This window comes from Monopterus albus, unplaced genomic scaffold (genome assembly GCF_001952655.1).
Source record: "Monopterus albus unplaced genomic scaffold, M_albus_1.0 scaffold272.1, whole genome shotgun sequence".
NCBI lineage: Eukaryota > Metazoa > Chordata > Actinopteri > Synbranchiformes > Synbranchidae > Monopterus > Monopterus albus.
Window position 1 is genome coordinate 646,794 of NW_018128152.1, and position 26,263 is coordinate 673,056.

The 26,263-nt window shown below is 39.8% G+C and overlaps 1 protein-coding gene across 2 annotated transcripts in view; it reads right to left on the reverse strand.

Annotated features, from left to right (window-relative positions):
- The window catches only part of LOC109972868 (Down syndrome cell adhesion molecule-like), a 43,016-nt gene extending 17,486 nt beyond the window's left edge, over positions 1-25,530 (reverse strand). For both annotated transcript variants that reach the window (XM_020622070.1, XM_020622071.1), the window contains exon 1: positions 25,341-25,530. In XM_020622070.1, the coding sequence (XP_020477726.1) occupies positions 25,341-25,383 (43 nt within the window). In that variant the 5' untranslated portion in view covers positions 25,384-25,530. The remainder of the gene's footprint in view (positions 1-25,340) is intronic.
- Positions 25,531-26,263: the final 733 nt, after the last annotated feature.

Here is a 26,263-nt window from a genome sequence, read left to right on the forward strand (position 1 = left end):
TAACCTACGTATAAAATGAGATCCACAGCACAGGAACTGTCAGCGTGGACCGTATAACACAAAACATATAACCTACGTATAAAATGAGATCCACAGCACAGGAACTGTCAGCGTGGACCGTATAACACAAAACATATAACCTACGTATAAAATGAGATCCACAGCACAGGAACTGTCAGCGTGGACCGTATAACACAAAACATATAACCTACGTATAAAATGAGATCCACAGCACAGGAACTGTCAGCGTGGACCGTATAACACAAAACATATAACCTACGTATAAAATGAGATCCACAGCACAGGAACTGTCAGCGTGGACCGTATAACACAAAACATATAACCTACGTATAAAATGAGATCCACAGCACAGGAACTGTCAGCGTGGACCGTATAACACAAAACATATAACCTACGTATAAAATGAGATCCACAGCACAGGAACTGTCAGCGTGGACCGTATAACACAAAACATATAACCTACGTATAAAATGAGATCCACAGCACAGGAACTGTCAGCGTGGACCGTATAACACAAAACATATAACCTACGTATAAAATGAGATCCACCGCACAGGAACTGTCAGCGTGGAAAACAAAAAAACGTCTCATACACACCACGAAAAAAGGGCTGTTACGGGGTATGCACATTACAGTAGGTAATGCTCTGGTGACAGCGGAGCATCCACCAGAGGTATAGATAAGGTAAGAGGTTGATTACAGTGATGCGCCCCAGCTGTGTGCAACAACCCACAAGTCACTGACTACAAAAAGCGACACAGCTGAGGCTGATCCTGCAAAAAGAGCGAGCAGAAGAGAGGCAGGTCGTGCCGAGCAGACCTGACAGTTTACTCCTGTTAGAATAACATTTATTCTATAACATTTATTCTATAATTATTATAACATTAAAAAGTACCCAACAACTTTATGAGCTTGTGTAACCTTTTAAAATCATAGCGATCATGACTATTAACCTACAAATTGTTATCAGTTCATCCATGAGTCCAAGAAGACATCTGGGTTAGCTCTAATAAAATTCCCCTCAGGCATTCCTAAGATATCACGTTCACAAGAATGGAAACAAACGTGAGGTCACTGTGACCTTTCACCAGTAAAATCTAAATAGCTCATCTTTGAGTCCATTTGGACACTTGTGTCAAACTTGAAGAAATCGTGTTCACAAGCATGGGCCAGCCAGATGGACAGATGTACCGACGGTCGGAGGAACAACCTGAAAACATATCGCGTCCGTCCATGCTATCACTGGCTTGAAAAAAAAAAAAAAGGACTTTTTCAGGTCCCCTGCTCTTTGTTTTGAATTCTTACACAACTCTTGAGCACGTTTCCTAGCACCTCTTTCAGTTATGGCATCACTGAAAACCAGTGAATCGATTTGAAGAGGGCTGTACATAGCAGACAACCAAGCAATCTGGTAGACTTGGAACAAGAATGCCATGAAGAATGGGCTAAAATTATACCTGAAAAGATACAAATGCTGAACAGAGAGTATCCAGAGAGGCTAATGAGAAAAAAAAAATGTTTTTGCCATTTTAAAGTAAGGGGATGAAAACTTTTGCACACAACTGTACACTCCAGGGAGATAAACCCTTCCTGCCCTCAGCACTGACACTAACTGCAGATAGTTTCCCCTGCTGTTTGTACTGTAATGAATCTCTGTACCACCCTTTCTTCATCTTTTCATCTAAAGGCTTTCTCTCCCCTTGTCCTCTGATTTCTGCCCTCCCTCTCTGTGCTGTCTGCTCATCAGCCCGTGATGAATTATGAATAACTCATTACACTTTTATCGCAGCTAGGATATGTATGAGCACATTCATTTACATACCCCTGATTACCAGAGCTATGTTTATTCATGACTCTCCAACCTGGGCCACACCCACTTCCTTTTCTGATAGCCACAGTGACCCCGAATGTCCCTGATATGTGGCCGCCATCCATCTCCCCCGGCAACTAATCAATAGGGCAGATCATCAGTCTTGCGTTGATGGTCAGACAGGGCTGGTCTGACAGGTGCATGACACATGCTCACATAAGCGCACACACACACACACACCCCAAATATGTAGTGTAAGGTTATATAATATACCATATCACTAAAATAAGCTCTAATACAAATGGACACACACAACCAACACCTCTATGCAGTCTGAACCAGAGTTACAGTAGAAATAAATCTAGAGACACACAGACAACAACACACACACAAGCTGTAAACAAACAAATGATTAATGTGAGTACTTTAAATGACATGACATCAACAGCACCACACTGCATGCTGGGAAGGTCACCGCAACAGCTGCGGTACTAAGGGTTTGGTTGAAAAAAAAAAAAAACCTCTTAATGTACAGGGACAAAGACTACGAGGAGATGAAACTGCATATTCTACTGACTGACTCTCCTGATCTGTATTTATCATTTGCTGGATCTTCACAAGTCTCTGTAACTAAAAGCACTGCAAACTTAAATTAGAAAGCTGTAGAAAACGCATAGAAACAATACATCCACCTCCTTTATGACATCACCCTGCTTGAACCACTCACCCAAAACTGCACCTGGATAAGGTGAATGCCAGACAATCCTTTCTGTTTGTGTCCTATGACTGTTCACTAACACTTATCAGATAAAGCAGAAATTACATAAACATAATTTATATTTTGGAAGATTTGATTAGAATATTCAATGTAAATTAGTAGCTGAAGACAGCCCATCCCAGTATATCACAATGCTTGCTTGCAACCAAGGGAGACAATATGTGGGTGGCTGTTGGCTGTCATAAAGTGTGTTTGTGTACAGCACCATTAAATAATAATCTCATTAATGTCTGTCATAAAATAGTAAGATGTAACACATACAAATGCGCATCTCAAAGATATGTACGGCTCTGGTTTTGCAGTGGGACATGGTACACATTTGAAAATCTATTGATAATACTGGGAACACAGGAGTAAGGTTAAAACAAGAGAATCTTCATAGGAGAGGTGGAAAATTTATTTGGACCCTGTTGATAGCTGTTGGCAGTCAGTCTGGCTGGCAGAACAAGGCTGTGGTAACATTCTGGTCCACATCTCAAAGGTTTTTTATTCTCTTTTTATAGCACTGACTTGTCAAATCTTACTTAAAATAAATAATCTAGAATTTGCTATTGTTTATTGAATAGACCTGAACATTGTGATGGGGCTGTTTCATTCCTCCTTGTCATTTAAAGTTCTTGTGTCTATAGAGTTAGGAAAGGAAATTCTGGATAATACTGTATATGTTGCAGCATTTTTATTTATCTAAATTGTACAAACTGTACAAATCCTTAAAGTATTTAAGTCTCAGTTTCCTTGATATGACTTTGGCATCACACACATACTGTACAATTACAATATTCTGCAGAAGGAACACCAACCCACTTTCCTGCCTATCATGCCCACACACACAAATGCTCTCACTAACAGCCACCATATGCCAGCCTGTGCCAGTCTGTTTTAATAGACATTCGTTTTCCATGAACCAAAACCACAAAGAGGAAAAAGTGATACTGTTCAATTATGAATATCTCATATCTATAATAAATAGACTCCTGTCTTTTTTCTCTGATTTTTGTCTTAGTAAATCTAAAAGGAAGGTCGGGAGGTACAGTAGGTCCTGTTGGGTTAGTTAAAGGTACTGGTGTGCTTTATTTTTAGTGAAGTGGGTCCTTTCTTCTTGCTGTGTGAAATAATGCTTGGCACAGTCCAACTTGTCATCCCCTATTGGTGGCAGGCCCCATTGAAACCTCAACTCATGGACTGCAGGTGACTCCTATCATCTGATGGTTGCTACTGCATTTGTAGCTCAAAGTCGCGAGACATGCTTTGGTCAAAGACAAGGTGCGTCAGAAGGATAATAAAGAATTAACGCAAATTCCTTTTAATGACACAAATATTTTGTGATGCATGATTAACAGACACATTCTGTGATTATGACCCCCAGCCTTCCCTGTAGTTTAGGAAACCGGGAACTGATACAGCATCAGAAATGAGCAGAAAGGGCTAAAGAATGGCATCTGGCAGGGCCAGATGGTTCTGTCCACAAGACCAAAGTTATTTGCATTTACTGTCGATGTGACCTGAGTTACCACCAGAGTACATCAAGCTTCAAATATCACTTGCTGGCCCAACGCACAGCTAATGCAGACAGTCATCCTCCCCCTCGCCAAAGGCAGACCATGCTAGTTTGCAACTAAGATGCCTGAACAACTCTACAAGCAGCAACAGCGATAGCTAAATGGGTGGCTACAGCTTGTGGAGGACAAGGGTCTGTTTGAAAGAATTTGCATCACATCCAAAGACTGCAGGTATGAACTGCCTTCGAATGCCACCACCGTAACCAAGATACAGAACTTGTATGAAGATGAGAAAGCTAAAGTGGAGGAGGCGTCGGGACAGACAAACATGACTGGCTCACCAGGGACTACTGGACCTCTCTCAGTAATCACATGTTCCCTCGCAGTCCCCTTAAGGTACGTTTAGAGCCAGTGGTGGAAGAAGTTCTCAGATCCTTTGCTTAAGTAAAAGTAGCAACACAACAGTGTAATACTCTGTTACAAGTCCTGCATTTAAATGTTACTTAAGTAAAAGTACAAAAGTATTAGTATCCAAACAGACCTAAAGTACTAAAAGTAAAAGTAGTCATTATGCAGAATGGCACATTTCACATTCCTGTATATCATATTATTGTAATGTAATTACTGATGCATTATTGTGTACATCACATTAAATTTTGCAGCTGGTAAAGGGGGAGCTAGTTTTCACTAGCTTAGGTGCATTTAATTTGAATTACTGCTTAGTAGCTTGTGAATTTTCCACCACAAATCAGTGAGGTCTAATAATTATACTGTATTTTTGTATTAATCTGGTTCTGAAAATTAATTAGGAACTAAAGTTATAAAATAAATGTACTGGAGTAACAAGTAAAATATGTGCCTCTAAAATGTAGTGAAGTTCAAGTATGAAAGGTGCATTTAATTTGAATTACTGCTTAGTAGCTTGTGAATTTTCCACCACAAATCAGTGAGGTCTAATAATTATACTGTATTTTTGTATTAATCTGGTTCTGAAAATTAATTAGGAACTAAAGTTATAAAATAAATGTACTGGAGTAACAAGTAAAATATGTGCCTCTAAAATGTAGTGAAGTTCAAGTATGAAGTAACAGAAAATAAAAACATTTGAATAATGATACCTCAAAATTGTATTTAAGTACTTGAGTAAATGTCCTTAGTTATTTTCCACAACTGTTTAGAACAGATTTTAAAAAGTGCAATGAATTTGATTAATTGTATAATCACAATTATGTATTTTAATCGATTGACAGTACCAGTAGATATGTTTGATAATAAAATTAAAGATCAAGATATTGATTTAAAAAATACTGCTTAGGAAGGAAGAACTTCCCATTTTGCAAAAGCACAATCTCCACAAAATTTCTCTTCCAAAACCATAAACAAACATGCCTTTTATTTTCCCTGTAATGTGTGTTAGTAAGACCCATGAACCTCCACTCTGACAATGCCCATCAGTGGTTGCTTCCCAATCACCCAGGCAATTTATTTAAGTAAATGTGTGATCGATACAGGTCCCAGTAACACACAACATAAATAGGCCTATGCATTAGCCTGTGCATTAGTGGACTGATGTGTCAGGGGCTTTTGTTCAGCCTGTGTTTACCTCAACTAAACATCATTAATCAACTATAGATCCATGTGCTCAGAAAAATGCCAGTTATGTTTTACTTTCTTTCATATTATCCTGGTTAATTGATTGGTTTTCTGCAACAACAGCCTAATAGTCACCCTTTCTTTTATGATTTTATCACACTGATTTAGCTATTAGCAACAACACATCTGCCCTTCCCAAGGCCATTAATATATTTAAACATTAGAATGCAATTGGCTTTTAGCCACAGCGTGGCCCTCACTTGGTCAGAGACCTCTGTGGTGCTATGGTCAGCACCAGGGCATCCAGACATTAGGGCAGCTCCACTGGGGCAAACAAGCACTGAGCCACACTGACAGCTCATGGCAGGCAATGCAGGTAATTAAGGCAGAGCTCTGCAGAGACTGCCTAGGGAGGGGAGAATGGGGGCTGGGGGAGTGGAAAAGAGGGAGGGGCAGGGAAGGGTGGAGATGGGGTGGAGGACAGGATGGCCTCATAATGACAGTGAGTGAGCATCAACCCCCTACCCCTATAACCTACACCCCCTCCTCTCTTGCTGTAGGGACTTACACAATAAGCAGTAAAGAGAAATGCTGCCTGAGTCAAGATGCACAGATTGGAGAACAGGGGTTCCTCACTCTCCTAAATCTCCAGCTCCCAATTTGCCCTCATGAATAATGTTGAGCGGTATGCCCAGTGCCATGCTGCCACTATGTAAAACAATTGATACCCTCATCTGATGGCAACTCTCTGGAGGGTGAGATGAGAGTCACTGTAGAGTGGGTTAGTTGATGCCTATGAATGCTCATTTAAATGAGCAGCAACAGGAGAGGAGGGACTTCCCATGTACTGGATTCACTAAAGACCATAATGAGCTACATCACCAAGGTAGACATGGACAAATACTGCAAATCGACTGAGACAGAGAGAAAAAATAAATGAGATATGGCAAAGATCTGAAAAGAGGAGAAATGCCTGTGAGTGAGTAAACAAGCTGAAGCTGCTGCTACTGAAGCTAATATGCAAAGGCACTTCAAGAGCAAGGGAAAGAAGTAAAACCAACCATACGAGACATTCCTAATGCTCCATTACCCTTTCCTGAACCACATAGCACTGAAATGACAGTATGTAGCCGATGTAGCAGCTTCTAATGTTATTCCACATGAATATCACAATGTGAATCAGAACCTGATGTAGATGCTGGTTACTGCAGAGCTCTGGAGCCACAGAGGTTAGCTCACATAGTGCACAACAAAGCCAAATTATAACTTATAACATGCAGTCAGTGTGCATGTCTGGACACTGACACATTACCCTGACTGAGATATATCACTCCATTGAATCCAAATGTTCTTGAACTAACTTATCATAAATACTGTATAGTGTTAACAGCATGCCTCTGTGGATGGCATTGGACCAGCACTGTGAAATATTCCAGACTGAAATATTTTGCAATATTTCAACAACTAGGATGTATCCCACTAACTTTGGTGATCTACTGAGTTTTTACACTCACAGCAAGTGTTTTTTTAAGTTTTCACTTATCTTTTGAAATATCTCAAAATCAGCTTGATGGACAGGCACAGAACATTGATACAAACATTCAGGGTTCTCAGACCACTTGACTTTGGAGGCCCCCTGAGCTTCGCACATGAGTTTGACATACTGCACGTGGTTTTGAGTATTGGCTCAACAAGTATTTGTGATTATTTGTACAACACTGCTGATATGTGTTCAACATCACAGGAAATGCGTATGCTTATTTGATTTCTTGCCACAAGTTAGCAAAAATTGGTATAACTCTTAGGGTAGAGACACCCTAAGCCAATGGTTGGCTACAGCCACCATAAGCGTCTGTTAGGGCTCATCTTCCTAGTGTGTCCCGCATTGGCGCTATTGGCCCCTGTTCGGCCAATTCAACATATTGAATTGGTATCGGCCCACTGGGCGGCAAGAGAGAGACCACTCTGATTGGCTGTTAAGCTTAGCAAATCAGTGCACAAGAAGAAAACTATTCAGGAAAGCCCCTTCAGCCTGTCACTGTAGTATCCATGATTTCACCCATTTCATCTTGTTTTTCACCTCCATAGCATCCTTTCTTCTTCCGAAACCAAACAACCAAGGGCAGAGAATGGCAGCATCTTTTGCAACTTCATATCAGATATACTCTCGACGAGAAGCAGCTATAAACAGCAGCTATGTTGAATGAGAGGTGCTTTGTTTATAGCTTATACTTTCACAGTCTAGCTCTTCTTCTTTCCCTTTCTGGATGGCAAATACAGATACGCCCACCTGTTGGTAGGGGGAGTTATTTCTGTCACACAGGCACATAAGGTACATGATAGCTGGCTGTTGGTTGTAGTCTGTGTGATGTGTTCAAGTGTCACTTTTTCAAACCAGTTGGCCCAGACAAAGGCAGTGTGAGGCGACACAGCAGTCGGCTTTCGATGGTGCTAGTTCCTTCACGTTGGCTTGGTGTGTCTGCCTTTATGTCTATACAATAAATATGAAGCTACAGTCAGCAGCCAGTTAGCCTGGCTTTGTCCTGAGGTAACAAAACCCATCTACCAGTACCTCTAAGGCTCACTTAATATATTATAACTGTTTTGTTTAATCCATACAAAAGTTAAAGTGCAATACTGACACACAGTACATGCCAGACCATTTTATACACACATCCCCTTGCAATACACAACTTGTTGTTTTTACACTTTAGCTTTTGTATAGATTAAATATATGGGAAAGAGGGCTCTATTTTCCTGAAATAGGGCGCAGAGATAAACTTGCGTGTATAATGCACAAATGGGAATGTTCTACAATGTTTTGCAAGTTTGGTGACCTCAGATGCAGCACACTTCTGTACACAGTCAGGCATTAACAGGAGCATTGTGGAAGAGAGGCAGAATACGTTATTAGAAGGAGGAATACATGGTGAGCAGGTGGAATCTGGGCTGGCTTTAGTTATGTCCAATCAAACCTTCTCTCATCCCCTTTAAAGAACAGACTGGAAACTGGCTGACTGATGTCACTGATGTCAGGACAAAGAAATATATGGGAGGGAAGATTATTTCCCTGTATCTTCTTCTCCTTCCGGATATGTACTCCATTCATAAATTGACAGTGACAAAAACATTTATGTAGAAGTACTGCACATAACCATTCAGCCAATAGCCTGCTAATATCACTGACAACCATTTGTAGATGGAAGAAAGAAAGTCTCTGGTTCTGTAGCCAGTTATATAATGTAATTTACTCACAGCTGCACCCAGTGTGCAAAATCCACAGGGGCCTTGGGGTTATTTGAATGTAACTTCATAGATGTTTCATTGTTTTTAAAATAATGCAATAAAATTCTATTGTAATCATTGTGTTTATGGTGAAACTGATTGTGATCCACCAGAGCGCACAGCCACTAGTTGGGTTGCCCAGTTAATCTCAACCTAGTGCTGATGTTGTTGGGATCAAACCTCCATAACATGCAAAAACAGAAAAAACAGCTGTAATAATAATATGTCTGTGAAACATGATTGTTTGATGAAAATGTAACTTAACAGTGACAGCAGCGCACAGTATGGTCAGACTGACTGCTGCATAACATGATTCTGGATATCTGCATGGTGCTTGTTGTTGTTGGCTCATGAGCTGCTTTCACATTTCATTTTAATTTGTGTATTTGTGTGTGTGTGTTTGTATATAATTAATCTGTGATTCCGAAGAGATACCCCTTCTGTATCTAACCCCTCCCTCACTGGACGGGCAGTCTAGGGGTGTTATTACATTAAAGAGTTTTTTGTCTTAGTATAAAAATCACGTGACTTTAGTATACAACCAGGGGTGTTTAACTGGTCCACCAGACAGATGCGTTCTCATACCGTTTCCAGTGGTTGGCTGAGACAAGTTCAGACTGTTTGGTCAGAGGAGCATGTAGACTTCAGCCAGGCCCAGCCTGCTCAGGATGAGAAAGAAGCAATGGATTGGGAATGATAAGCTTACATTTTATTTATTGGACATTTTTACTTATTTCATGAATGAGGTGAGCTGAGTTGTCATGTCTGATGAACAGGACCTGTTAAACTATCTAGCAAATGAAGCCAATAAGTTACAAGGTAGTAATGTAAATCAGTCTCACACCTCGAGTGACAGAAGGAGTATCCTATTTCTCTCTGGTGTATCTATTAAAATACATTTGTGTACTTGTTCTTGTGCTTCCCAGCCTACACACTTGTCAGGAAAATTGCAATGCACCTGTGATGGTGATAAAGGGTGGTCAAAACTCTGTGCTGCCTAATCCACATAAATATTACCTCAACTGTGCCTCTCCTCCAAGCTTAGCACATGCACATACAGGCAGGAAAATACCAAACACACCTATGCGCAAAAAATAAAGACGTGCCCGAGGAAAATGCTATAACGACGGTGTTTGAAGCTTTGCAGAAATTGTACTGGATGGATAAAGAGCCCACGATGTGTAAATTAGTGAGCTTCAGAGGTGCTGGTAGTGTAGGCAGATTTTGACACTTCTGGACAGACCCAGGTTAACTGTTTCCCCTTCCAGTTTTCCAGTTTTGTGCTATGCTACTAAGCAGCTATTGGCTGCAGTGCTAAATTTAACTGAACACTATGAGAATGGTATCAACATTCCCATCTGACTCTTGGAAAGAACCTTAAATTAACACTTTATTTTGTGAAATGCTGAGGTATTCTGCTACCCTGACAAATTTTCACTGTTCTCTTTTCCTTTTATATACAGTGCCTTGCGAAAGTATTCGGCCCCCTTGAACTTTGCGACCTTTTGCCACATTTCAGGCTTCAAACATAAAAATAAAAAACTGTAATTTTTTGTGAAGAATCAACAACAAGTGGGACACAATCATGAAGTGGAACGAAATTTATTGGATATTTCAAACTTTTTTAACAAATAAAAAACTGAAAAATTGGGCGTGCAAAATTATTCAGCCCCTTTACTTTCAGTGCAGCAAACTCTCTAAAGAAGTTCAGTGAGGATCTCTGAATGATCCAATGTTGACCTAAATGACAAAGGATGATAAATAGAATCCACCTGTGTGTAATCAAGTCTCCATATAAATGCACCTGCACTGTGATAGTCTCAGAGGTCCGTTTAAAGCGCAGAGAGCATCATGAAGAACAAGGAACACACCAGGCAGGTCCGAGATACTGTTGTGGAGAAGTTTAAAGCCGGATTTGGATACAAAAAGATTTCCCAAGCTTTAAACATCCCAAGGAGCACTGTGCAAGTGATAATATTGAAATGGAAGGAGTATCAGACCACTGCAAATCTACCAAGACCTGGCCGTCCCTCTAAACTTTCAGCTCATACAAGGAGAAGACTGATCAGAGATGCAGCCAAGAGGCCCATGATCACTCTGGATGAACTGCAGAGATCTACAGCTGAGGTGGGAGACTCTGTCCATAGGACAACAATCAGTCGTATACTGCACAAATCTGGCCTTTATGGAAGAGTGGCAAGAAGAAAGCCATTTCTTAAAGATATCCATAAAAAGTGTTGTTTAAAGTTTGCCACAAGCCACCTGGGAGACGCACCAAACATGTGGAAGAAGGTGCTCTGGTCAGATGAAACCAAAATCGAACTTTTTGGCAACAATGCAAAACGTTATGTTTGGCGTAAAAGCAACACAGCTCATCACCTTGAACACACCATCCCCACTGTCAAACATGGTGGTGGCCGCATCATGGTTTGGGCCTGCTTTTCTTCAGCAGGGACAGGGAAGATGGTTAAAATTGATGGGAAGATGGATGGAGCCAAATACAGGACCATTCTGGAAGGAAACCTGATGGAGTCTGCAAAAGACCTGAGACTGGGATGGAGATTTGTCTTCCAACAAGACAATGATTCAAAACATAAAGCAAAATCTACAATGGAATGGTTCACAAATAAACATATCCAGGTGTTAGAATGGCCAAGTCAAAGTCCAGACCTGAATCCAATCGAGAATCTGTGGAAAGAACTGACAACTGCTGTTCACAAACGCTCTCCATCCAACCTCACTGAGCTCGAGCTGTTTTGCAAGGAGGCATGGGCAAAAATTTCAGTCTCTCGATGTGCAAAACTGATAGAGACATACCCCAAGCGATTTACAGCTGTAATCGCAGCAAAAGGTGGCGCTACAACGTATTAACTTAAGGGGGTTGAATAATTTTGCACGCCCAATTTTTCAGTTTTTTATTTGTTAAAAAAGTTTGAAATATCCAATAAATTTCGTTCCACTTCATGATTGTGTCCCACTTGTTGTTGATTCTTCACAAAAAATTACAGTTTTATATCTTTATGTTTGAAGCCTGAAATGTGGCAAAAGGTCACAAAGTTCAAGGGGGCCGAATACTTTCGCAAGGCACTGTAACTAGAAGTTGCACTTAATGAAAGTCTAAATGCACCTGTCATTCAGTCATTGATGGATTAACTGTTTTTACACATTGCAAAAATGTTAACACAACCAAAGAGTATACTCTTCAGGCAGTGTATAAGTTTGATGGTGTAACAATTTGCTCTTGTCTTCATTCACCAGGGTGCTAGAGTATATTTCTAGTGAGAGAGTTTTTACCTACAGCTGTTAGCTATTGACTTTCTTGTCTGAACAGTTCTACAGTACTTGACTCAAATGTGTATGTTGCAGCACAGCATACACTGTGCATGCTTTTACAGAGGCAAAAAGTAGCACCATTTCTATTTCAGTAAATTCCGACCCACCTTTGCTTGCTGCACTGTCAAGTGCAACTCTGATTGAGCTGACAGACAGAGAGGGGAAGAGAGAGAGAGAGGGAGAGATACGGTAAGTTGAGAGGGAGGACATTAAATGCAGCAGGGAGGGATGAATGAGATTAGCTGAAGGAGGAAGGCTGACAGCTTGATGAGCATCTTCATACAGTGTTATACTACTGCATAGCACAGCACAGGAACCTACAGTATGGCCAATGTACACATATCATGTCCCCCTGCACAGAATACACCACACATTTTCTCATATACAGTACTCTGGAAGAAGTAAGTGAGAGAAAACAACACCCAGAGCACATAATCTCTAACCTGATTTTCCTTTTTTTTAAATAAAGAAATCTAAATTGATTTGAGAAATAGCTAAAGGCAGAGACGCACCAAGCCAACGGTCGGCTGTCAGCCACCGTCAGGCCATTGGTGAGCGTCTGTCAGGGCTTCTCTTCCTGGTGTGTACCACACTGTTGGCACTAGTTGGCTCCTGTTGGCGGCTTTTCGGCCAATTCGACAGAGAGACTACTCTGATTGGCTGTTTAGCTTAGCGAATCAATGAACAAGAAGAAAATGGTTCCGCAATGCCCCTTCAGTCTGTTGCTGTTGTATCCATCATTTCTCCCATTTAGTGCTGCTTCTCTTTGGTTTTTGCCTCTACAATCTCCTGTCTTCTTCAACAACCAAAAGACATTAAGGGCAGGGAACGGGAGTAAGATTTGCAACTTATTATCAGATATATCCTGGATGGAATCTGTGGATTTTTGTTTACAGTTTTCTGTGGTTATTCAAGATGGAAATTTGTGGAGTTCTGCAGAGTGATTTTTTTGTTTTGCTTGTAATGTAGAAGAAAATATTTATTTAGCTAACAATAACTATTTTTTTTAGCAAAAGTAAGCACAAAAATGTATTAAAGCAGCTAAAATAAAATGGCCACTGAAATACAAAGTTCACTTTCTTTAGAGGTAGGCTACTGACTGACCACCGTGTAAAAAAGGTGGGTGGGATGATTTGGGGAAACCGTGCACATTTTCAGACAATCTCGTCAGCAGATGATATCTTTGTGAATATATATTAATCTGGGTTACTGAGGGCAACTGCTCTAGAAGGTGATTAGAAGTGTCACAGATTGTGGTGCAAGGAATGAAAAAGAGATGCTAAGCAGAGATGTGCAACTAGCCAGTCAAGGTGTGAAGTGGATTTGAATGTCAGATCCTTGGCTTAGAAAATGACTGTAAATGATCAAAAAAAAAAAAAAAAAAAAATACTCACATCACACACGCAGGTGAGGGCAAACATGTGCTTACATTTTGATTTTCTACTTTCTTTCCAAAATCTGTTGAAAATCTGTGGAGGTGTTGTCAGAATTCTGTGGGCGTAGATTCCATCTGAGCCTGCTTATCACAATAAAATATTAGCAAGATTGTTTAATGCTTTTCTGTCTGTGACTGTGCAATACACTACAAAAGGAAGGAATTTTGTTTCATTGTCATGTTGTTATGCATTTTCTGGGATGGCCAAAACAAAAGCCCTTTGTGGCAGAGGCTGACAAAGAGGTGAAAGAAGATGGCAGTTGACAGTGTGGATGGCAAATCTGAGTCCTGGGGTTAAATGGGATTGTGGGTCAGATGACTAGACATCGTTGCCTTTCTGCTTACAGCCATCCCCCCCACCCCCGAATATCCCGCCCTTGTGCTGTTCATAAAGATCAAGCTAAGGGCGGTATAATCACGAGTCAGCCAGTGAATTCAGACAGCAGGCCAGCATTCCGTACCAGAGGTGGGATGTGATCTCACTCTGCGTCAAGTGTGATATAAATTTTGTGCCAGTAGTCTACAAACCAAAACAGTGCAGATGTAGCTTTTTTTGGGTCTTCAAACATTTATTTTACTTCACATAAAATTGGTTAGTGTTTCTTGCTATGTGTGTGAATGTCATGGGTAATAACTGCAGTCAATGCATTCATGACATCAGGAATGCTTTGACCTGTAAGTTAGAGAGAAGCCATTTGAGGCAGAGAGGCGTGCAGACTTGAGGCACCAGTGATAGTGCCATGCACATATTATGCCATCGAAATGTAGCACTTGGTCCTGGACTGCCCGCTCACCCTTTCTATACAAAGCGCATCCCCCCTTTGTTTTGCATCTGGTACTACCTCCCAAGGTGGAACAGAGACGGACCAGAGAGAGGCAGAATGAAAATGGCTCGCCATTCCAGCTTTGCGCCATACACACAGAAAACGAGACAGAAAAAGGCAAACCAAACCCAGCCCGAAAAGGCAGTGTGTAAGGGGCTACACTGACCAACACTCCCTCCTCCATCCCTGCCTCCCCTCCTGTCAACAGCCTTCCATCTGCCTCAGAGGGGAGAGTATTTCATCATACGTAACCTCACTGCAGTAGAGGGACCTTGCTTTTTTGCTCCTATGCAAACACAAAGCAGTCTACTAAGCATTTGGATCTGTGTGTGTCTGTCCAGAATTTTTTTGCATCCAGCTTCACTACAACTCTTCAGTTTAACTTTAATCAAAACACATAACAAGACTAAAATGACACTATAATCATAAAAAATATAGCAGAGTGGCACTGAATCCTATAATTGGCATACAATATATGGCCTACTTATTTAGTCCTGCAGGAGGTTGCCTATACAGCACTATTATAAATCACCCTGGTGGATACATGGACAATTGAGAGTGACATAAACAGTCAATGACTGAAAAAATTGCAGCTATCTGCATTAGAGCTGCGCTTAGTCTGCACACAGATGAGACATCCTTTATTAATCATGTTTTCTGTGATTACTAACCAACAGCAGTACATCAAAAGTAGCGTTTGTCTTCTTCTTCTACTGCCTCCCAATGCATCCTTACATCTCTCCCTGTCCTACACCTAGATTTTGTGCATCAGACTGCTTGCCCGGTGACAGAGGGGCTCTGCAAATACTGCCAGGCAGCTAAATACACATCAATGTATTCAGAGCGTTTAGTGCCCAGGATTAATCAAATTATAATTTAATCATCTGATCAAACAGCAATTAGCATAATCACTTCTGGGGAAGGCCTGATAGAGTGGAGACTGGAGCGGAATGGAGCTGGGGGCTAGAAACACTTTAATGAAACATTTGCCAGAATGTTTGAAAATGTTACACATTTCAGGCTACAGGAACAGAGCTGAATTTTGAATGCTAATCAGCACAGTTGGCTTTTACCCAGTGAATACATCCAGCAGTCATGCACAGAGAAAGAAATTGCCAGTGAGGTTCCGATTACATTTTTTTCAGTGTCTTTTACAATGTAATATTTGGTCATTTGTCACTGCAAATTAATAAAAGTGCCACAAATAGTTTATCTCTAAAATAAAAATGTAATGTTTTGTTTTTATTTTTTGATATTAATATGATTTTCTTCTCCTTTTTTATTTTATTTAATGTGATGGAACCACACCCAGTAAAGCCCTGTGGATATTTCAACCAGTGTTTTGTTACTGTAGCAGTCCCAGGTCACCTCTACCTATTTTGTAATATAAACAGTAGCACAGGGACATAACCACTTGAGAGGTTCAAATGCACTGTGCTTTTGTTTATTGCACTGTCAGTATCTTAACTGAGGCCTTATGTCCTTGTTTACAGTGCTATTCACATTTTTTCTTAATGTAATAATATTGCAAATAGCCCAGTTTTGCAGTTTTCAGCTTACACGGACAACAAACTGGCTGCAGCCTTACATTTTAAAATTGAGGACCATTTTGCATCTTAAAAATGCAAAGACATTCTACTGTATAATCTATAACTTCTGTAATGTTAATGTGCTGTGAATGGAGAATATAAAAGCAGAAATAGGTGAGTTGCTACAGTAATCATGAACAATGTGTATGAATCATGTTGTTGGAGCTCCATGAAGACTAATGCTTTTTGTATACTTGTATACTGCGGAGGATGACTGGCAACATCATCACTCCGGTAACCACCTTTCTCTCTTAAGGAAAACAATCATAATGCAAAAACAGTCTTTTGCGTTGGAAAAACACATTTTGGATGATAATGCAATGGCACCTCATCAGCAAATGAACTCAAATATTCAAACTGAACCTATGCAGAACGTGCACAGGGAATGTCTTTTGCCGATATGTTCAAAGTAAAAACACTCAAAATACACAAAAGATTCTGTAGTAACATTTGCCAAAGCAGGGTGAGTACAAAAAGTCTGAGTGAGGCAACAAAAGCATGATATGGCTTTAGGGAACTAAACTCATTTTGTAAGACCGAGGACACAATTATGCTCTTCTGAAGACTTCCAATATAAAAGTGAACGCAACCCCTACTCTATAATGTCAAGCACTGTGGTTGCAGCTCTTCATGAATGTCACCCTGCATCTGACTAAACACTGACCCTAAATAGAATTGTTGTTACAAATTGGTTGATGACAACACTGCATGAGAGAAAGCTCCCTCATTCTTCCTACATACATAAAATATTTTCATACGCAACAGAAGCTCCCGAGAACACAGTGAAGCTGCTTCCATGTCTTGGCTACAAGACCTTCCCTTATCATTAAGGTCTCCTGTTTGGGAACACATTGGCTTCCCAGTGAAATACAACACTGGACAAAGACAAGCAAATAAGAGCTTTGTTTATTGTATGCGCTCCGGTCTGCCATTAATATGTTCGTTCAGTGTTGATTGGGCATGTACATCAAACTTGCTAACACATTTCAAACTGCACCAAGGAAAAGGGAGTGTAGTTATTTCATATTTAATTAAAAAAAATTATAAACTGTTGATGTTTAGAAAAGTGTGTAATAAATGACAAGCAATTTTGTGACCTGCATTTTTTCCCCTTACTGAACCGAATATGAACCAAATTGTGACAGCAAAACCAAGGTACGAACCCTGATTTCTGTGTACCTTTACCCCCATATTGTGCTGAGATCAGTCTAAGTACATCTTAGTGAAATGTTGTGGTCTCACAGAGGTTCCTCTGGTAGTGAGTATTTGAAGTTGCTCACCAGCCAACCAATCCAAAACCTTACCTTTATTGATGTGAATGAAGAATAACAAGTAAACATCTATTCTTTTCCCCCCTTAAATTCCAAAACAGCCTAGTGATACATTTTTCTTTGTCATGTTTTTGGGTGTTGTTTCTTAAAATAAACTTGAAATACAATGCATCTGGTTATTGTAGGAAAGAACAGTGAGCACAGATAAGGGCCTTCATTTAATGACCAGCCTGAGCTCACCTTGGCTTGCATTATGCTGTACTTACACAGCCACAGCATGAAGCTATCCCCCTGTTTTATAATGAAACCCTACAGACCCAAACAACACAACTAACCGTCATCCTGTTAGGTCACAGGTCCAATCAACAGGCGCCAAAATTTATGTTCCACCAATACTGTGTCTTATTGTTCTATTATACACTCATGCAATGCCATTTTGAAAAAAATGAGAAAAAAAACAAACAAAAAAAACATTGGGCATACATGTTTCCAAAATTCTGAAAGGCATTCTAGTCAAAAGCTTTGCCATCTCACCAAACTGCAATGATGCATCAATCAGTTATTGACCCATTCAAATGGGTCAATAACTGGAAAACCATCCTGAAAAATGGTTCAGGATGTAAATTTTGTAACATACATACATAACATTTTGCAGAAAAAATGGTTCAGGATGCAGATTTTGTAACATACATACATAACATTTTGCTATTTATCTATTACAATGTTCTATAACAATGTTAATAGCTGGTGTAGTAACTTGGTTTCTAATGACTGCACAGTGTTTTTCTTCATCATTTGCCTTGACCTTATTACATTCAACTTCTTATTTAGCTGACATTTAATAAATCATCACTGAATATCACCAGCAAAAGCACTAGAAAGCATTATTTTAACATTAGCTTGTTTAATATACTGTGCTACGGGCTGAAGCATCTTTTATCACCTATGCCAATAAAAGTGAAGTGTGGCACTTGATATGCACAGAACTGTGGACTACTGTATAACTGGACAAAATAAAAAAATCTAAATCTTTGTCTATTTCTTATTGGTTACACAATAACAATTGTTCTGTCTTCATCAGTGTCCACCAATATGACCGTCTGATATATTGGAAAGTGCCTAAAATAGCTTTGTTTCTGCATGGAAAACCAGGCTGATTTGATATGATTCTTTGAGCTTTAGATACCACATAGCACAAGCTGACTCTGTGTGTATCTCTTCCCCCCTCTCTTCCCCCTGTTTTTCTGCCTCACTACACACTATCATCTCCTTAAGCATTCTGGTCTGGGTTAAATGAAACCTTTAACAGTTCAATGTGCATCCATTAACATATGCTTCAGTCTACTCTTGTCTGAACATCTAAGCAAGCACACATAGAGGAGCCACACAGAAATCTTGACCCAGTGGCACTGCCAAATCAGGGAGTGATTAGTGAGCCCATGAGAACAGCAAGTCGCTGATACCTTCTTAAGCATTATGTATAATTCAAACAAAATAATAAATTTAAAAAAAGAAAACTTCCTAAGCCTGACTTGTACATGTTTAATGGTCCAAAACTATTAAATCAACAAAGAATTAAAACTCTGCAAACTGGACATCAGAATAACTTACTGACAGAGATTGTGTTAATAATTATTTGAAATTAGTATATAATCACATAAAACATAATATGAGTTAAATAAAAGTGCAGTATGAATATTCAACTAGTGTCAGAAATCCTAATGTGATGAATACAACACTACATCAGTGAATACTGTAGCTCTGCTCAGCACTAAATCACATCAAGATTAAAACAATACCTACAAAGAATAATCACAGAAGAAACACATTCCCACTGGCCTACATTGTGTTGACTTGTGTGCTGATATTAATGTGTGGCCGACGAGGTGCACTTAGTTGTTGTTTGCTGACATGTGTTGCTGTGACTCTGTCAACCCGTCCTTGCTCTATGTGAAGTGACAAATGTATACCAAAAGACACTCGTCTGCACAGTCCTAACTTCCCACTGACCTTAATGTGACCTCTAAGCAACACTGTTTTCACTGCTATTAATTTGTCAAAACTACACAGTGGCATCATGTATAGTTGTATAGTGATGTTGTATAGTGTTGCTATACAACATCAAATCATTAAGCTCATTGTGAAGACTGTACAAGTGATTCACTTTTAACACTAACACAGACAAAAAAAAGGACACTGGGCTGTGAATAGAAAAGCTGGATCTTGATGAAATGTCTATGAATGTTTGAGACAAAACAGGCTCCTAGAAAATCCAATAATATTATATAATACTAATTTGCTTTTGAGGGAAACGTAATCGCTGCTAAGATTATTTTCATTTAGATTGAAGGAAGTGCCACGTTTTTGTACTTCATGCAATTTGTGGAGAGATGCTTAGGTTGGATGGTGGAAAAATAAAGTGGACCTAAGACAGTGGACACGGTGATTGCATGGTGGACATTTAGGTGTAGGCAACAAAAGCACATTGCTTCATAGTTGGGAAAAGATTGTGGCTTTGGTAAAATGCCAGTAAAACAAACTTGTCCTTCATTGTGCATTAAGTAAGTTTGAATTTTTTAAACATTTAAATATGCCACCAACTTTGACCAAGTGACTAAACATAACCCTAAACTTAATTGCTACTCACAGAAAAATGCCATGTCATGTCATGTCATGTCATGTCATGTCCGCTCGGCCCGACCTGCCTCCTTCTTTTTCCCTCTCCTGCTCCCTCTTTGCGGGATCAACGCCTCAGCTGTGTCGCATCGGGTAATTAGTGACTCGTGGGTCGGTGCGCACACCTGAGGCGTATTCCGGTGATTTGTCGATGACAGTATCTCTTACGCCCCGTCGCCGGAGCATTGCAACGTGTGACGTGCAACGTGCTATATTTAAAATAAGTTATACATAAGTTTGTGTTTGACCCGCATTTTTAAAGACGTGTGTAAGATGCTACGATGACAGTATCTGTGTGTTTTGGCTTGACCTTATCACGCTAATTATGCGGTTAGCAACACAGAAATACGTGCTTTGTCTTCCACGGTGTTAGTCTCTGTGCTGTGGATTGTATTGTTTGGTTCTTTTTGTTCACCTGTCCGTTCTCATCCTCCTGCTATCCTAGTTCCTGTCGTTAGTTTGTGTGTTTACCGTCCTGGTCTCCTTAGTCATCACTGCCCTTCCCTTGTATGTATTATGGACCCTGTTATGTTGTCATGTTGTTTTTATTCCATTAAACCACCTTTTTTGTACTAGCACCTGGGTCAGCCATCTTGAGTCCAACCCCAGTTCTCCCTCACCCTCCTGGTGAGGGGGACTAAACCATAACATGCCATCATTCAATAATTTTGTAATTTCTTTAGTTGAAGTGTAAAGTTTTTGAGTTTATCTCTAATAACAGGTAGTAATAATAACAGGTGTGATGGACTGAAAATACAGGCCTCAAAGTACAACTTCAGTTCAATAAAAGTAAGTACAAGTATGATCACTGCAAACAAATTGCACTAGTGCAAATTGATTGCACTAATTATTTCCAGTGATAGTTAACTGTATGAACAGGGTATAAAGATCCTGTGAATACTAAAGCTTTCTCAGTTTTAAGAAATGCAACATGGCTTCTCATGGTGAGGAAATGCCTGACCATGTAAAAAAAAAATCAGACTGTGACGCTTCATGAAGATGGGAAAGCGTACAAGAGCATCAGTAGACTACTGAAGATAAGGTGAAGCTCAGCTACAGTAGTAGTTAGGAGGTACAGGAAGAGCCATACAGTACTACTGTACCAATAACAAAAGGCACAGTAACTGCCCTTAAAAAACCAAAGAAAATGCATCATTTACACAAGCTTGTCATGAACACGTGTTTCTGACTTGGCGTGAGGATTTTGTTAACAAAAGACAGTAACTGCCCTTAAAAAATCAAAGAAAATGCATCATTTACACAAGCTTGTCATGAACACGTGTTTCTGACTTGGCGTGAGGATTTTGTGAAAAATGATATTTCAGTGACGAATCAGACAATGTGAGTGACATTGCATGTTAACCCATATGGACCACGACATCCAGAAAGAAAAGTATTGCTCTGACAATGGCACAAAATGGCAAGAATCAACTTTTTGTCAAATTTTCCAATAAGCATGAATGATGAATATTGGCATGATGTTTTTTGCTCAGATAAAACTAAAATAAATGAGTTTGTTATACTGAATAAAAAGGACTGTCCAAGTCTCAAGAAGCTTAAAGAAAGAAAAAGTGAAAACTGTGATCTGTCCATGTATATCCCCTGAATCGAAGGCAATGCAACACCTTAAAAGACTTTACAGGGAAAGTAAAAAAAAAAAAAACTCCAGCAAAGAGCAGCTGAAAATAATCATTTGTGAAAAGAAGCAGAACATCTCACCACAGATTTGTACCAGACTGGTGTCCAAGCCAAGAGGGATCAAATCAGTCTTACAAAAACTAAAGTGGACATGCAAACTTTTTTTTTTTTGAATATTCAATTAGTCAAATAATTTTGCTTTTAAAAATGGCTTCTTCCTTCCTGGTCTTTGGCTAAAAACAAATTGTATTAAATGGACAGGATTTGTAATTTCTTAACATTTTAGTCATATTGATGAGGAGTGGGAGATACATTCATTAGAATATTTTCCTCATTATAATAAAAATCATAAATTAGCTGAAATCAATCAGCTGCTCCTAACTGGTAAAGTTAGATGGTTATGAACCACAGAATTGTGTCTGTTTATTTGATATCATTATTACAGACCCGGATCTACTCTCTGAGCTAGATTAATAATAATAATCACTGCCCATGTCACCATCAGTATTGTACACAGGTTACTCCTGAACCAAATGAACAGTAGAACTGCTGGTGGCAGATGCTCAGGTGTTTCTTTAATCCTCCAAAATTGTTGTTCAGCATGAAAGAGCTATAGGAGACAGTTTCCTGTGTTCACTCTGTTGCTATGATGATCTGAACTGGGAACAAATGTAGAGGTAAACTAGATTTTGCTTCTACACTAATCATATTCGATGTCTGGATTAAGTCATACTGAAAGTGCTTATGTTTTAAATATCAGAGGTACCAGTTCTCCAGCAGTCCCTTGCCATCCTAAGCTGAAAGCTAAAAATACACATGCACAGAGTGATACTAATAGGCAATTGAGGAGCATTGCTGTATATTTACACAGCTTATTAGTGTCCAATTGAGCATGTATCAGATTTCCCCCCCTGGTGTAGCTGAGCAAAAACAACATTCTGCCATTTCCCCAGTTCTGTCTCTTCATAACTGGAGTATGTTGGTCCTATTCCATTTAGGTTTTAATAGACACTTTTGCAAGAGCACTTTAGAACCTCAAGCACCACTGAAGCAAACTCTACAGCAGATTTTACTCTCTACAGCTGTGAATTTTTTTTATATCTACTGTAGATGAGCTTGCAAATGTGTCCTCAAATTTGCAAACAGCAATTCAGAACAAAATGGGAGTCTGTACAGTAAGTGTTGTACATAAATGATCACTGCAAGCCAGAACTGTAGTTCAAATAGGTGGACTAATGTAATCTTTTAAATATATTCTCTAATAATAAGCAAACAAGGCACCTATAGCTACATAAATCGATGAAGGACTACATGAACAGAGCTTTAAACATTTAAATCAGTATTGAAGCAACATGTTCTACATGAAAACTATCAGGAAGCATTGCCAGGGTCACCTGAACAAAGTACAGTGTTGCTCAAGCCCAAAGCCCACACTGCAGCAATACTCATTACCCAGGTCTCCATAGAGACAACCTCAGCAGCCTGTACTGGACCAGAGCCCTCAGAGCCCTAAAAGCCCTTGTTTCAGGAAGCTACACCTCTCTGTGTAAAATGTACAATTCTGATGGAAGCTGCTTATTAAGACTCATTTTTGCAGGTCTGTTCAGGTAAAACGGTTGTGCAGCAAAAAGAATACCGTTTAAGATCAGCAATCCCAGCCCCTTTATTCTGCCTACAGTCAGTTTAACATGGCACAGATGGAAGCAAAATACAAGACAGGATTGTTATAGTGCACTCTGGACAATTCTGATTTCTGCCACAACACCAACATTTAAATTTTGAATCAAGAGAAAAGGTCAGTGTTGAACAAACCAAGTCTGTCGATATGAATGGCCCTGCATCTGCAGCAAGCACGAATGTAGCATTCATCACAATGAGTGTACAAGTGCTGTTGTGCCATTCAAAGTTTCCATATAGATGTCTCTAGCAGCAGCCATTTTGCAATACTGTTGCCTGGACCAAAGAGAATGAAAAGCTATTCACAAGCAAAGCAATAGATCGAGCTCAGCCAACAGAGATTTTAGCAAAGCGCTGAGGAGGATTTGAAATGGACATCGGTGTCCTCTTGAAATTGTATTGCCATGGAGTGTACGCTACACGACCGTCAATGTTTTTACTCTATTCTCTCCTATAAATAACCACTGCCTTCATTGAACCCTTCAGCATGGCCACAAAATGGTTTTTCTGTCATCTTTGCTTGACGCATCACCCCCTACTCTCAGTTCACATTGTGTCCACTTTTGATTTTTTTTAAACCCCTTTCTCTCCATATACCTTTCAAAAGATCTTTTAAATACCCCAATTTTCTTTCGAGCTGATTTCTGCCCCCAGCACGCATACATTCCACCCCTCTACCCCACAGCCCCTTGTCCTCCTCATACCCCCCTTCCTCACACACCCTGTATTCGCTGTACAAATCAGTCACCCCCAGTCCAAAAGAAAGGAAAGCAAAACCACAATTACCAGTTAAGCCTATCTTCTGAGAAATTTACTATTTAAAATGGGTGCATTCTGTGACATGTGCACTTGGACAAGGGTGATAAGGGCTTGTCTTTTTTTTCCAATCCAAAATGACTCCATGTCTGTGCTTCTAATATGGCGGGTGGAATGCCAGAAAAAGCACAGCTAACCTATTTAATCCTTTTTTAAAAGGACACTCAACTGATTTAACAGACAGCATACAAACATGTAATTAAACATTTATGTGCAAGTTATTTAATATAATACTTTAAAACATTACTTAAATTATGGCATGCAAGTAAATATGGTAAATTTCTCTTCAGCATATATCTTGATTTATGAGAGGATTTCTAAATTAAAAAAACAAATTTAGTGTGTATAAACAAATTATCTCAGTTTCATTAAGTAAATAAATGTTCAGTCTGAATGCAATTCAAAGGCAGGCTTGAGATTTAAACAAATTGTAAATACATCATGTAAATATGCAAATGTGTTGCAACAAAATTATTTACTGTAAGATATTTTTTCATAGGCCATATACAAAAAAATGTGATTGAAAACTGTTAATATGCACATTAAGCATAAGAAATGAAATAAGAAAATGCACCCAGACTGAGGCCCAGTGCAGCTTGATAAGAAAAAATAAATAATTGTTTATAGTAACAGCTGAAAATGAAACAAAATAGTCGATTTTATTTGGGCCTAAAATTCACTATACAAAAACTGGGGCAAAAAAATATTTATTTAAAATATTTCTGTTATAGTGCAGTGCAGGCTGTACCTATCAGTCATTTCTGCTATCTCTCTCTCCCTCTGTGTGGGCATCTTTACAGCATATTTGAGAAAACGTTCATCCTAATTCATGAAAATGCATGCATGGTTAAACGTTCTTATACTTGATCACTGTAAAGGTAAATGTGGATGCATCAAACCCTAAAAAGCCCATGCACCGTCTCTGTCAGGACATAGCAACAGACCGGTCCTCTTCAATTTTCCAGGACAAAAAACAGTTAATCGATATCTTCACTGGAAAAGCTTGCATACTGTTTAGAATATTATTTGTACACTCGGTGTTCTGGTACAATTAACATAAACTTGTATTCAAACGTACACAAATGCATCACCTACCATTCAAGATGCACTGGGAAAAGATAAGAGCCAATATCCACATGCCCCGCTCCGTTCAATATCCAAGCTTATGCTTTTTCTTCTTCTCTCCGCACTCTTTCTTCTTGTAATTCCTTCCTTTTATTTCTTCAACAAGTCAATTGAAAGAAAAAAGAGCTCTCGCTCTCGCTCTCTCTCTCCCCCCTCTTTCTCTCTCTCTCTCGCTCTCTCTCTCTCTCTCTCTCTCTCAATCCTTCACGTTGGGAGGAAGATGAAGAGGAGGAGGTCTGAGCTTCTTTCTGCTGCTGCGTCTCCTGGTACAACGGGAGGTAGTATATGATCCACACCTGTGCGTGTCCACTGTTCCGGACTGACCGCACCACACCGCGCCTGGCCTCAGTGCAGCCGTCCCGCCGTGTCGGAGCTCTGCTCTGCGAGGAACATGAGGGAGCTGGGCTCCGTGCGCTCCGGTCCAGGTGAGCTGTGCCGCCGCTGCTGCTGCTGAGTCAGAGGCTGGAGACGCATAGGACAAACTGCCTATGCGCACATGCAACTCCACGGTGAATAGTTAAAAGAACAAAACAAAACCAAAAACGCTCCAAAATCGAAATAAAGAAAAGAATCAATAAATAACAAATAAATAAATTATAAGCCAATAGGCGGACATGTCATCTTAAGGAAAAAATGCGTAAAAGTTGGATGTTTTTTCGATGATTAAAAAGCGCATGGAGTTGATTGTTAGCTGCGCTGAAAACTCATCTTCTCTTCGCCACCTATATCCATCCGACAAGCAACAAGCACACGCATCTTCCAGCAGCAGCAGCAGCACACAAACTGCGCACACTGGTCCCTGCGCTTATAACCTGCCCTGCCTTAGAGCACTGTGGAATAAACCCTCGCCTCCTTCTCCGAAGCCGCTTTTCTCCCTCTCCATTGCCTTAAAG